This window comes from Somniosus microcephalus, chromosome 28 (genome assembly GCF_052327205.1).
Source record: "Somniosus microcephalus isolate GS21.2 chromosome 28, FLI_Smic_1.0, whole genome shotgun sequence".
In the NCBI taxonomy this organism is placed as follows: Eukaryota; Metazoa; Chordata; class Chondrichthyes; order Squaliformes; family Somniosidae; genus Somniosus; species Somniosus microcephalus.
The window spans coordinates 31,969,287-31,983,555 of record NC_141014.1 but is presented as its reverse complement, the minus strand read 5'-3'; the positions used below and the strand labels follow the sequence as shown (position 1 = coordinate 31,983,555).

Sequence of the window (14,269 nt, the reverse complement as noted above, 5' to 3'; positions counted from 1 at the left end):
CTCTTTCAAAGAGCCGGTGACATGAATCAGTCATTCATGAAAGAAAGACTTATGAAATAATACTGAGCGGCCTACGGGTGGCGCTGTCCAGGGAGAGTATAAATACTCGGGCACGGGCCCAGCTTGCGCAGGACATTCTTTTACAGGAACTAGTGAAGGACACAACTAGACCTCCATGTTGTAAAACAGTTGATTAAAGCTTTGTTTAACGCTTAGACCGAGTGCCTAGTAGTTTTCTTACGTCAGCCGGCACAGGCACGACGGGCCGAATGGCCTCCTTCTGTGCGCTATGATACTAGGCAGGTAGCTTTGCCGAGTTGCACGCTCCACCTCCCCAGTCAGTGATCATCAACCAAGTGCCTCGACACTGAAGCACGCAACACAACTTCTGTACGATTGTCCGTTTCTACAAGGGTGCAGGCAAAATTCGTGCCGCGCAACATTGTAAAATCGAAACTGTTTTTAAGTGCAAAAGTGGACTGTCTGGAATTCTATAGAGGCCGAGCCACACTTGGAGATTTTTTATTCAGTTCAAAGTCCGTTTATTGTGTTTGCTTTAAACAAATGATCCCCGAGGGCGAGATTATTTCTGCAGCACCTGCAATTACTCAAGAAATAAGCAGACTCTTGGATTGAGTGTTCGCTCCGATCACTCACGAGTCCGTAGGACTGCGGACTTTATTACAGGATTTACAGCGCAGAAACAGGCCATTCGGCCCAACTGGTCCGTGGCCGGTGTTTATGCTCCACACCAGCCTCCTCCCACCTCGACTGCATCTCACCCCATCAACATATCCTTCCATTCCTGTAATGAAATGTGTTTGTCGTGCCTGTATTCGTTTTGCGCTCATGTATATTACCCTCCCCCACACGGTGTATAGTTTCACTTCCTCTTTCCTGACTAACCTGGAATGTTCCAGGTCTTGGCTCTTGGCTCCGCCCCTGACTTCTCTTACATAAAGATCCCAGGATCTATATGACTCATTCCTGCGAGCCAGTCAGTGTGTTGAGATGTTAGCTCTGATCTTAGTGATTAAAAGCCAACTTGTTAATGTCTATAACTTCTAGTTTTGTGGTTATTGAAGGCACATCAATTCCTTTCTCCTTCATGTGTTTATCGAGCCTCCCCTTAACCGCATCTGTGCTATTCTTGCAGCTCCAATCTACTTGAAAGCCTTGCTGCACAATACCTCCCGCCTCGGAGCAACCCATTCGTCCCTCCGAGGAGTCTGGTGCAGTGTCGGCTTGGCATTCACAAGCCTACAACACACCAGCCTTTTACTTGGTGCAAAATGTCCATCTCGCTCAGAGAGGATAAAAGGTGGCTGGTGTGGGAAAGAGGTTTCACACTCCGAGGGTGCTCCAGTGAGGTTGGGGAAAAGTACTTTATTGGGCTAATTGTAGATGCAACTTAACCCATGCCATGCCTGACCTGGGCATTATTGATGGGGCAGCATGAGGAGTGTGATAGAATACTCTCCACTTGCCTGGATGAGCGCAGCTCCAACAACACTCAAGAAGCTCGACACCATCCAGGACAAAGCAGCCCGCTTGATCGGCACCCCATCCACCACCTTAAACATTCACTCCCTCCACCACCGGCGCACCGTGGCTGCAGTGTGTACCATCTACAAGGTGCATTGCAGCAACTCGCCAAGGCTTCTTTGGCAGCATCTCCCTCTACCACCCAGAAGGACAAGAAAAAGTGTAGAGGGAGCTTTACTCTGTATCTAACCCGTGCTGTACCTGCCCTGGGAGTGTTTGATGGGACAGTGTAGAGGGAGCTTTACTCTGTATCTAACCCGTGCTGTACCTGCCCTGGGAGTGTTTGATGGGACAGTGTAGAGGGAGCTTTACTCTGTATCTAACCCGTGCTGTACCTGCCCTGGGAGTGTTTGACGGGACAGTGTAGAGGGAGCTTTACTCTGTATCTAACCCGTGCTGTACCTGCTCGATGGGGCAGTGTGAAGGAAGCTTAACTCAGCATCAAACCAGCGCTGTACCCGAGCTGGTGCTGCTTGGGAGTAGAACTTGATCCCAAAAGTGGAAAATGCTCCATTCCACCCCACCCCACATCACCGACCTCCTGAACATCCCCCACAAAAAAAAATCCAGTCAGCACAAGGCAAAGTAAAAACAAAACAGGGATGGAAGAAAAACAAATGAAGGCGCTCACCCTCTTCACTCTGCTGATTGGGTGTCGAGTCTGATTCTGATGACGAGGCTGCCTCTTTCAGCCATTTTTTCCTCTTCTTCGGAGGGGGTTCGGCCTTGGCTTTGGACGGTCTCTGCTTGGGTTTCGTTGCCGGCCGGGCTGGTGGCTCTGGCTTAACCACGACTGGCACCCGGTTCGGAGTGGTCTTGGTCTGGCTCTGCCGTCTGAAGCACCAAACACGGCAAGTTAGCGGCAAAGTCAAATAACGTTACATTACAGATAAAGATTCTATCCTCACCTCCCCCCACCACCCCGGTCAGGGCAAAGTTCACTGGGATCTCGGTTAGGAAGGGGGGTGGTCTATTTCTCAGCTTCCCTGGGCTAGTGAGGGGGAGGGGGAAAAGCCAGCCAGCATTACCACTGCTGATCCTGTGACTCTGGCTGGAACTTATGTGGACAAAGTCTCTAACCCCAAAACCAAGACCCTCACACTCTGATCGAGGCCTCACTGTGAGACCCTCACACTCCGATCGAGGCCTCACTGCGAGACCCTCACACTCCGATCCAGGCCTCACTGCGAGACCCTCACACTCCGATCGAGGCCTCACTGCGAGACCCTCACACTCCGATCGAGGCCTCACTGCGAGACCCTCACACTCCGATCGAGGCCTCACTGCGAGACCCTCACACTCCAATCGAGGCCTCACTGCGAGACCCTCACACTCCGATCAAAGTCTCACTGCGAGACCCTCACACTCCGATCGAGGCCTCACTGCGAGACCCTCACACTCCGATCGAGGCCTCACTGCGAGACCCTCACACTCCGATCGAGACCTCACTGCAAGACCCTCACACTCCGATCGAAGCCTCACTGCGAGACCCTCACACTCCGATCGAGGCCTCACTGTGAGACCCTCACACCCCGATCGAGGCCTCTAACTCCCACCCTAATCATTAAAAAAGGTACAACTCTCACCCGAGACCCCCTTAGCCACGATCTGAGGCCTACCACCACCAGTGCTCACCCGAAGAGTGCTGGACCCCGTTATTTTTCAATCCTTTAAATATTCTGTATAAAAGAACAAATGCTAATGGGAGCGCAAACTGAAAGCTGGCGCCAGCGAGACCGGCGCCTCTACCTCAGGGACTGCTGCGGCCGGTGCCAGGGCTTCTTGGAACACACGCGGACGTAGTCTTTCTTGTTTACGTTCTCCAGGAACTTAACGTAGAGACGCTGGTATTCGTTTTTCGCATGGCCAAAGTATCCAAGGTACTGAAACCGGAAGAAAGAAAGACAGACACGGAACGTTAGGCCGGTGCGCCTGCTTGTTGCTTGGCAACTGTCTACTAGAAGGGGGCTGAACAGACACTCATTAACCCCTCATCTGCACTGAGCACTTCGGTTGGGGGGGGGGGGGGTGCGGGAGCCATTTTGGAAGATTGCCATACAGCACTTGCACCTCTTGACGTCCTGCTCCACCACGCAATCTGATTGGGCGGTCAGCCGTAGCTCAGTGGGGCGGCACTCTCTCTCGCGTCTCTGCGTCAGAAGGTCGTGGGTTCAAGTCCCCACTCCAGAGACTTGAGCACAAAAATCTAGGCTGACACTCCCAGTGCGGTGCTGAGGGAGTGCTGCACTGTCGGAGGTGCCGTCTTTCGGATGAGATGTTAAACCGAGGCCCCGTCTGCTCTCTCTCAGGTGGAGGTAAAAGATCCCACGGCCACTATTTCGAAGAAGAGCAGGGGAGTTATCCCCGGTGTTCTGAGGCCAATATTTATCCCTCAATCAACATCACGAAAAACAGATTATCTGGTCATCATCACATTGCTGTTTGTGGGAGCTTGCTGTGCGCAAATTGGCTGCCGCATTTCCTACATTACAACAGTGACTGCACTTCAAAAAAGTCACTTCATTGGCTGTAAAGCGCTTTGGGATGTCCTAAAGTCGTGAAAGGCGCTGTAGAAATGTGAGTTCTTCTTTCTCTCTAGTAATCGCGTTCCTTACTTTGCTGGTCGCACAGAACTGCCGCTGCCCGTCTCTGATCTCGGGGGTAAACTTCTGCAGCAAGGCCTTCTGCACTCGCCAGATGGGAGGAGGCTCTCGTCCTGCCTGCATAGCGAGCTGTGGAAAAAACAAGAGGCAGTCAATCACCGTTCAGGCATCATTAGGGGCTGCTAGGTATTCTGCAGCGACTGTCTCACCTCCCTACTCCACAAAGCCTTTCCACCATCTACAAGGCACAAGCAAGGAGCGTCATTGAATACTCTCCACTTGCCTGGATGAGTACAGCTGCAACAACACTCAAGAAGCTCGACACCATCCAGGACAAAGCAGCCCGCTTGATTGGCACCCCATCCACCACCTTAAACATTCACTCCCTCCACCACCGGCGTACCGTGGCTGCAGTGTGTACCATCTACAAGATGCACTGCAGCAACTTGCCAAGGCTTCTTCAGCAGCACCTCCCAAACCCGTGACCTCTTCCACCTAAAAGGACAAGGGCAGCAGGCGCATGGGAGCACCACCACCTCCAAGTTCCCCTCCAAGTTACACATCATCCTGACATAGAAGTATATCGGCCGTTCCTTCATCGTCGCCGAGTCAAAATCCTGGAACTCCCTCCCCAACAGCACTGTGGGAGTACCTTCACCACACGGACTGCAGCGGTTCAAGAAGGCGGCTCACCACCACCTTCTCAAGGGCAATAAATGCCGGCCTTGCCAGCGACGCCAACATCCCATAAAACGAATTTTTAAAAACTGAGGTTTCGTGACATGACCATCCCGCCCCGCCCAATCAAACAGCCTTTCTTCCCATCGCCCAGTACTTTTATAACTAATAAATGAATGTGTTTGGAGAAAATGAAAAAACACCACAATTTTTTCCAAAGCCCCCTATAATTATTCTCCCAAGATGCTCGCAACAGTGTCCTGGAGAATAGCCTTTAATTCCTGGAGACTCCAGGATTGTCCTAGCAACCCTAGGTGACTAACTCATCGACTTTCCAATTGTTCCCCCACAGCCCCAGATTTTCCTATCCCGAGTCCGGGCTGTCCTCCCAATTACCTCGTCCAAGCAGGCAGTGATGCCTTCTATGACGGAACGTCCCGCCAGAAGCCATCGTCTGAGTTCACGCGTGAAGAACGGCCGTCAGTGCTTGGCACTAGCGCCAACATTCCAGCAAGAGTCGGGTCCTTCAAGGCTCTAGGAAATAGAGCCCACCTCTTCCTCAATCATCAAACCCACCACGATCATCAAATCCCACCGTCCAGGGCCCCAAACACCCCTTCCAGGTGAAACAGCGATTTACTTGTACTTCTTGCAATCTAGTATACTGTATTCGCTGCTCACGATGCGGTCTCCTCTACATTGGGGAGACGAAACGCAGATTGGGTGACCGCTTTGCGGAACAACCTCCGTTCAGTCCGTAAGGGTGACCCCGAGCTTCCGGTGGCCTGTCACTTTAATTCTCCGCTCCACCCCCACTCAGACCTCTCCATCCTCGGCCTCTTACACTGTTCCAATGAAGCTCAACGTAAGCTCGAGGAACAGCACCTCATCTTTCGATTAGGCACTTTACAGCCCTCTGGACTCAACATCGAGTTCAACAATTTCAGATCATAACCTCGGCCCCTATTATTTTTTTTCTTCTCTCTCTCTCACATGGCAGCGGTCTTTCATTCTGCCAGTGCCATTTACACTTCATCTAGAGTCATCTTTTGTTTCTTAACTTGTCCCATTACCATCTCCTTTTGCCTCGCACCATCATCCCGTTTGTCTTTAATCTCTCCTGCCTTCCACCCTATCACAGACCTTCCCTTTTATTCTTTCCTCCCCTCCCCCCTTTCCCTGCCCCTACACTTGCTTAAAAACCTGTTCCCTCTCCAACTTTTTCCAGTTCTGACGAAGGGTCATCGACCTGAAACGTTAACTCTGTTTCTCTCTCCGCAGATGCTGCCTGACCTGCTGAGTGTTTCCAGCATTTTCTGTTTTTATTCCACCATGACCCTCAATCCCTTCTCGCTCTCCACAATCTCATCCAATTGCCTCTCGAAGCCATTTATACCGTTGGCTTCAATGGCCATCCCTCATTCCACATCTCCATTGGGTGAAAACTCTCCTTCCTTCTTCCTCTTAACCGCCTCATTTGTAACTCGTGTGCCCCCCCCGCCCCCTGACATTTCACCCCAGTGTAAGAGTCACCTGGGTCAAATTCCCTTCGTAAATTCTGCAAACTTCAATTAGATTACCCTGACCTCTTCTTTTCCAAAAGGTAAACCCAACTTCCCTTATTCTTTTTCCTCATAACTTAAAATTCCCAATTACTCAGAATCATCCCATTCTCCCAAGGGTAGTAATGTCTCTCCCATCATTCGATGACCCGTACAGCAGATGGGGGACAGTCCAGTGGCGGGCGGGCTCGATGGATCAGCTGCTTTTTTCTTGCCCGTCATTTTCCTTGATCTGGCGTGCCACGATGCTGTTCAATTCGACGCAAGTTCCCCTTCGTTCACTTCATGCACCAAATCCTTCTCAATCTGGTTACATTGTTCTTTGCCCCGCCACCTATCTAAAAAGGTGATGGGTAGCAGTCGGACGGACCCTGTGCTCCCAGCCCTACGCTCATCTGCTGCTGAAACCCTCATCCATGCCTGCGTTACCTCTAGGCTTGACTTTTCCAACGCACTCCTGGCCGGCCTCCCACGTTCTACCCTAAATGATCTCATAGTAAAGGATCCTCTAGGAAAGAGTGATCATAGCATGGTTGAATTTCAAATTCAGTTGGAGGGTGAAAAAGTTGTATCTCAAACCAGTGTCCTGATCTTAAACAAAGGCAATTACAATGGCATGAGGGCAGAACTGGCTAAAGTGGACTGGAAAAATAAATTAAAGGGTAAGACAATGGAAATGCAGTGGCAGACATTTAAGGAGGTATTTCATAACTCTCAACAAAAATATATTCCAATTTGTCCAAACATTGTCAATAAATGCGATTCAGGGCTTTTAGATATCTACCAAAGGAATACTGTGGTTAGGAGGGTTAGATGGACGGATGGTTTTCTCCTATCTAAAACTGTTACACTGTTACTCTGTTACTATGTAAGTTGATAAGTCGAGGCCCAGGAGTGGAGCAGCGGGGTCAGGAGGACCACACTGCATCCCACGAAACCCAGAGAGGACCTGCGGGAAGGAGAGAGGAGGACAGTAGGAGGATGTTTGTGTGTGTGTGTGCTAGGCCGATTTAACAGAGCCTGGTCTCCAATCGTCTTGGAGCTCCTTGCTATTGGACCAAGACCTTGCTCTGTCAAGCCCGTGTGGCAGCTGGTGTGCAACGGCCACCCCACGTTAAAAGAATTCACGCACAGGCATCTTCCACCCTTTAAAATGAAATTCGGGACCTGGAACGTCAGGACCCTCGTGGACAACCCCAACAGCGACAGAGACTGTAGGTCCCGCATTGGACCCATCAGTCACCTGGGAACTCATTTTTAGTGTGGAAGCAAGTCATCCTCGGTTCCGAGAGACTGCCTAAGAAGAAGACATTGGCTGCCGGTTCGGCAACACCCCCATTTTAAAACTCTCGGCCTTGTTTTCAAATCCCTCCAGGGCCTCGCCCCCTCCCCTGTCTCTGCAACCTCCTCCAGCCCCCTGCAAACCTCCGAGATCTCTGCACTCCTCCAATTCTGGCCTCTTGCGCCTCCCTGATTTCCTTCACCAAACTGATACCTGGGATGGCAGGAATGACATATGGAGAGAGATTGGGTCGATTAGGCTTATATTCGCTAGAGTTTAGAAGAATGAGAGGGGATCTCATTGAAACTTATAAAATTCTAACAGGGCTAGACAGACTAGATGCAGGAAGGATGTTCCCGATGGCAGGGGAGTCCAGGACCAGGGGTCACAGTCTAAGGATAAGGGGTAAGCCATATAGGACAGAGATGAGGAGGAGGAATTTCTTCACCCAGGGAGTGGTGAACCTGTGGAATTCTCTACCACACAAGGCAGTGGAGGCCAATTCATTAAATATATTCAAGAAGGAGTTAGATATATTTCTTAAGGCTAAAGGGATCAAGGGATATGGGGAGAAGGCAGGGACAGGGTACTGAATTTGGATGACCAGCCATTATCTCATTAAATGGCAGAACAGGCTCGAGGGGCCGAATGGCCTACTCCTGCTCCTATCTTCTATGTTTCTATCCCTCCACTGCCGGCCTTCGGCTCCTGAGGCCCTCAGCTCCGGAATTCCCTCCCTAAACTTCTCCACCTCCTTAAGACTCTCCCTTAAAACCTACCTCTCTCTGACCAAGCTTTTGGTCACTGGTCCCAATATCTCCTTATGTGGCTCGGCGTCAAATTATGTTGCGTGATCGCCCCCTGTGAAGCGCCTTGGGGCGTTTTTTTACTATGTTAACGGTCCAAGTTGTTGTTTAGCCGGGGGGGGGGGGGGGGGGTTTGTTTTACCTTAAGTGCCTTGATGTCGTCGATTTTCACGACGAACTCGTCGCGCTCACGGAACACCCCTTCGCCGCCACTCTCCTCGTCATCTTCATCGGTCTCGCCAGAAATGGCGACGGAGTCTTGCTTCTTGGCCAGGTGCAGGGGCCTGTGCCACGGCTTCTTTGAGCAAATCCGCACGTAGTCTTTCTTGTCCACATTCTCCAGAAACTTCACGTAGAGGCGCTGGTAATCGTTCTTCACCTCATCCGGGTACTCGATATACTAAAAACGAGGAAGAAACAAAGGAAGGTTTCATAGCTCACCGAGCAACCACCTCATCGGCCCTTTCAAAATGAGTTCGTCCAAAGGCTCAGTTGAGGACTTGAGAAATGAAAATAATTGAACCATCACCTCCCAAACCCGCGACCCTCTACCACCTAGAAGGACAAGGGGCAGCAGGCGCGTGGGAACACCACCGCTTCCAAGTTCCATTCCGAGTCACACACCATCCCGACTCGGAAATACAGGTACACTATCCCTTATCCGAAAGCCTTGGGACCAGCTGAGTTTCGGTTTTCGGAATTATTCGGATTTCAGAAGGTATTATTATAAGACTGGAAAATTTGTATTTAATATAAATTTTAAAAGTTCAGGCTACCTCTTGCGACTGTTCCGCGTCTCATTCCCCTTCCTGCTTCTCTGGAAAGCCGGATATCGGCTGACTCCTACTAAGCTGGCCCGCAAATCAGGTCGGGGGTCGGGTGGGGGGGGGGGGGGGAGAAAAGAATATCGGACGGGCCGCTGGAGCTATCGAACGGGCCTCTGTATTGTTGGGTTCACTCTCCCGGTATCTCCTTCACACTGCCCGGCTCGGCCTGCAATCTCCTACCCAGGAGGGAACTCTGTGACCCTCTGCCCTGCTCAGCGTAAGTCGTGCGCCACTCTGAGGCCCCGTCTGCTCTCTCAGGTGGACGTAAAAGACCCCTATTTCGAAGAAGAGCAGGGGAGTTATCCCCGGTGTCCTGGCCAATATTTATCACTCAACCAACATCACTAAAAAAACAACAGTTAATGCTGGAAAAACTCAGCAGGTTAGGCAACATCCGTGGAGAGAAATTTGAGTTGACGTTTCGGGTCGAACCCTTCTTCAAAACTGGAAAGAAAAGAAAATAGGTCGAAGGCAGGGCTGCGATCGGACAAAAGAAGTGAAAGAAACAAGGTGTCATTATCTCATTGCTGTGTGTGGGAGTTTGCTGTATGCAAACTGGCTGCCGCGTTTCCTACATTACAACAGTGACGACACTTCACAAAGTACTTCATTGGCTGTAAAGCGCTTTGGGACATCCTGAGGTCGTGAAAGGCGCTATAGAAATGCAAGTTCTTTCTGGTTTGCCTTTCCCGTGCCCTGAACTACTTATAAAAGGTGACCTCCCGGATGCCTCCATTCCAGGCTGGAAACGAGAGAGAGGGAGAGAGAGAGAGAGAGAGACAGACAGGTGAGCTTACCTGAGTGCTGGAACAGAAGTGGCGTTGTCCGTCTCGCACCTCGGGCATGAACTGCTGCAGCGAGGCCTTCTGCACGCGCCAAATTGGTGGAGGTTCGTTTCCTCCCTGCATGGCGAGCTGTGAAAACAGGAGGTAGGGGTCAGCCACACAGACACTTGGCTCTCCTTCACGCCGCACCGGGGGGGGGGGGGGCGACAGAAACAATTCCGTGCAACGCAAAAAAGCCCCTACCACCGACAGACACTGGGCCATAGAATCACACAGCACAGAGAGTGCCGGCTCCTTGAAAGAGCTAGCCAATCAGTCCCCTTTTCCCCATAGCCCTGCAAATTTTTCCTTTTCAAGTTTCGGAAGGATTATTTGTTGGGGTGAGATGAAGCAGGGTGGGCCGAGGCTCGTGTGGAGCATAGACACCGGCACAGACCTGTTGGGCCGAATGGCCTGCTCCTGTCCTGTAAAATTCGATGCAAGTATTTATCCAATTCATTTTTGAAAAGTTACCATTGAATCTGCTTCTGCCGCCCCTTTCAGGCAGCGCATTCCAGATCATAGCAACTCGCTGTGTCAAAAAATTCTCATTTCCCCCTCTGGTTCTTTTGCCAATTGATCTGAAATCCGTGTCCTCTGGTTACTGAACCATGCTGCCAGTGGAAACAGTTTCTCCCTGTTTACTCTTATCAAAACCCTTCATAGTTTTGAACACCTCTATTAAATCCCCCCCCCCGTAACCTTCTCTGCTCGGAGAACAGTCCTAGTTTCTCCTTCAAAACTACAGGGGGCATGGTAGCAACGAGTAATTCAGAGGCCTGGACTGATAATCCAGAGACGCGAGTTCCGTGATGGCGACCGTGAAGCTATCGGATTGTCGTAAAATCCCAACTGGTTCACTAATGTCCTTTAGGGGAAGGCAATCTACCGTCCTTACCCGGTCTGGCCGATATGTGATTCCAGACCCACAGCAATGTGGTTGACTCTTAACCGGCCTCTGAAATGGCCTAACCAACCACTCAGTTGTCACCACCGCCATCTCGAGGGCAATTAGGGATGGACAATGAACGCCCACATCCCGTGAATAAATTAAATAAAAGGGCGCTGCAGAGCTTTTAAAATTCAATTATACTCAACGAAGAGATAACGTTACAACCCCTCCCATCACCCAATCCCTGCTGCTCAGTTTGCAAGTGCATAATTCGACAGCTTTCATGGTCACTTCCACCGATGCCAGTTTTATTTTTTAAATTTACAAGATTTTTTTTTAAAAACTTAATTCGAATTCTCAAACTGCCATGGTGGGATCGGAACTCATGCTTTGCTGTATTACTAACCATCCCGACTTGGAAATATATCGGCCGTTCCTTCATCGTCGCTGGGTCAAAATCCTGGAACTCCCTCCCTAACAGCACTGTGGGAGCACCTTCACCACACGGACTGCAGCGGTTCAAGAAGGTGGCTCATCACCACCTTCTCAAGGGGCAATTAGGGATGGGCAATAAATGCCGGCCTTGCCAGCGACTCCCACATCCCAGGAACGATTTTTTTTTTTTTTTTTTAAACCCTAGATAACTAACCCGGTCACATAACCACTCAAGATTTCGCTCAAAATAAGTTGGTTGAGAAAGGTTTCAAGATGTAGCCCACATTTCTACATGAAAGTCAGCATTGAAAAAGAGATGGAGAAAAGTTAGCTTCTGCTGATTTTTAAGATTGAGAAAATAACAATAGAGTCATAGAGTCATAGAGTAATACAGCACGGATAGAGGCCCTTCGGCCCATCGTGTCCGCGCCGGCCATCAAGCCCTGTCTAATCTAATCCCATATTCCAGCATTTGGCCCGTAGCCTTGTATGCTATGGCATTTCAAGTGCACATCCAAATGCTTCTTAAATGTTGTGAGGGTTTCTGCCTCCACAACCCTTTCAGGCAGTGAGTTCCAGACTCCAACCACCCTCTGGGTGAAAAAGTTCTTTCTCAAATCCCCTCTAAACCTCCCGCCCTTTACCTTGAATCTATGCCCCCTAGTTATCGACCCCTCTACTAAGGGAAAAAGCTCCTCAGCATCCATCCTATCTATGCCCCTCATAATTTTGTACACCTCAATCATGTCCCCCCTCAGCCTCCTCAGCTCCAAGGAAAACAAACCCAACCTGCCCAGTCTCTCTTCATAGCTGAAACGCTCCAGCCCTGGTAACATCCTGGTGAACCTCCTCTGCACCCTCTCTAACGCGATCACATCCTTCCTGTAGTGTGGCGACCAGAACTGCACACAATATTCCAGCTGTGGCCTAACCAGTGTTTTATACAGCTCCATCATAACCTCCTTGCTCTTATATTCAATGCCTCGGCTAATGAAGGCAAGTATCCCATATGCCTTTTTTACCACCTTATCCACCTGTTCCGCCGCCTTCAGGGATCTGTGTACTTGCACACCCAGATCCCTCTGACCCTCCGTCTTGCCTAGGGTCTTTCCATTCATTGTGTATTCCTTTGCCTTGTTAGTCCCCCCAAAGTGCATCACCTCGCACTTTTCCGGGTTAAATTCCATTTGCCACTGTTCCGCCCATCTGACCAACCCATCTATATCGTCCTGCAGACTGAGGCTACCCTCCTCGCTATTTACCACCCTACCAATTTTTGTATCATCCGCGAACTTACTGATCATACCCTTTACATTCATATCCAAGTCATTAATGTAGACCACAAACAGCAAGGGACCCAGCACCGATCCCTGTGGTACCCCACTGGCCACAGGCTTCCAGTCACAAAAACAACCTTCGACCATCACCCTCTGCCTTCTGCCACTAAGCCAGTTTTGTATCCAATGTGCCAAGGCACCACCAAACAATGTGCTTGCAGCAGAGGCTTCCCGAACCTTTCTATACCATTCCCAAAGGATCAAATGTGTCCCAATATGAAACACTGTCAAAGGACTAAATTATACCCCACCCAAAGGTGTGGGGGGGTGGGGCGATTAGCGGGGGCTGGAGGTCTGCCCCAGGCCTCTATTGCAAGGAGAGGAAGATCTAGGGGAGTATTTTCTACTCAAACGCGCTTCCCTCAATGTCTATGTGGAAAACCCCACCCCTCCCAAAAAGTTAAAAATATATTTCTGCCTGTTGGAGAGCGGCCATTTTGATCGACTTCCTTCCAGAGGTGCTCCAAGGCACAGGAAGTGCTTCCCCATTAATGGCGTCACCAGAGAGGTCACGTGGAGGTACGAGCGACTCGGGATTGATCGATTGATTAATTTGGTGTTAAATGTGGGGTGTGTGTGTGAGAGAGAAACTCGGCAATATTTTAAAAATTCTGACTTTGCGTAAAGAGTGGGGAAACCGTACCTTAAGCTCTTTAATGTCGTCGATTTTGATGACAAACTCATCCCACTTCCGGATGGTACCTTCCCCGCCGCTCTCGTCGTCGTCTTCGTCGGTCTCTCCGCAAATGGCCACCGAGTCCTGCTTCTTGGCGAGCTTGACCGGGGAGGGAGGCTCCTTCTCTTCCACCGGCGGCGGCGGCGGCGGCAGCGGCGGGGACTCTGGGGGGGCGGGAGAAGGCTCCTCTTCCGGGATCGGCTCTTTCGGCAAGACTGGGGACGGGGGCGCGGCCTGCTCCGGCTGGGAAGCCTCGGACGGCGAGGTGCTCACTTCTTTTTCTTCGATGGCCATGTTGTCTGGCAAAGCAACGCAGACTGAAATAGAAAGAAAGAGTCAGATTGAAGGACTAGCCTCCCTTGCCCCTGGTTTTCTTAGGTCTTTCCACCATCCCCGCCCCCCATACCACCCCACCCCCTCCGCCCCTCTTTGAAGTGACCCGACTTTGGTTTGTAACAATTGTGTTCTCAAATGCCAGTGGACGGAAAAAAAACAAATCGGGTGTGCGTTCCTCACTGCCCGATTTTCCTGTATTCATGGTGCCCGGGCTAAACCAATATAGAAACATAGAAGATAGGAGCAGGAGTAGGCCATTCGGCCCCTCGAGCCTGCTCCGCCATTCAATGTGATCATGGCTGGTCATCCAAATTCAGTACCCTGTCCCTGCCTTCTCCCCATATCCCTTGATCCCGTTAGCCTTAAGAAATATATCTAACTCCTTCTTGAATATATTTAATGAATTGGCCTCCACTGCCTTCTGTGGTAGAGAATTCCACAGGTTCACCACTCTCTGGGTGAAGAA

General features: G+C 50.5%; 1 protein-coding gene across 1 annotated transcript in view; it reads right to left on the bottom strand.

Annotated features, from left to right (window-relative positions):
• The window catches only part of LOC147099511 (proline-rich protein 12-like), an 81,607-nt gene that overhangs the window by 11,613 nt on the left and 55,725 nt on the right, over positions 1 to 14,269 (bottom strand). The window contains exons 6-11 of the mRNA XM_085969714.1: positions 13,435 to 13,784; positions 10,101 to 10,217; positions 8,619 to 8,876; positions 4,161 to 4,277; positions 3,295 to 3,428; positions 2,177 to 2,379 (exon numbers count right to left, since the gene is read on the bottom strand). Coding sequence (XP_085825840.1) covers positions 2,177 to 2,379; positions 3,295 to 3,428; positions 4,161 to 4,277; positions 8,619 to 8,876; positions 10,101 to 10,217; positions 13,435 to 13,784 — 1,179 coding nt within the window. The remainder of the gene's footprint in view (positions 1 to 2,176; positions 2,380 to 3,294; positions 3,429 to 4,160; positions 4,278 to 8,618; positions 8,877 to 10,100; positions 10,218 to 13,434; positions 13,785 to 14,269) is intronic.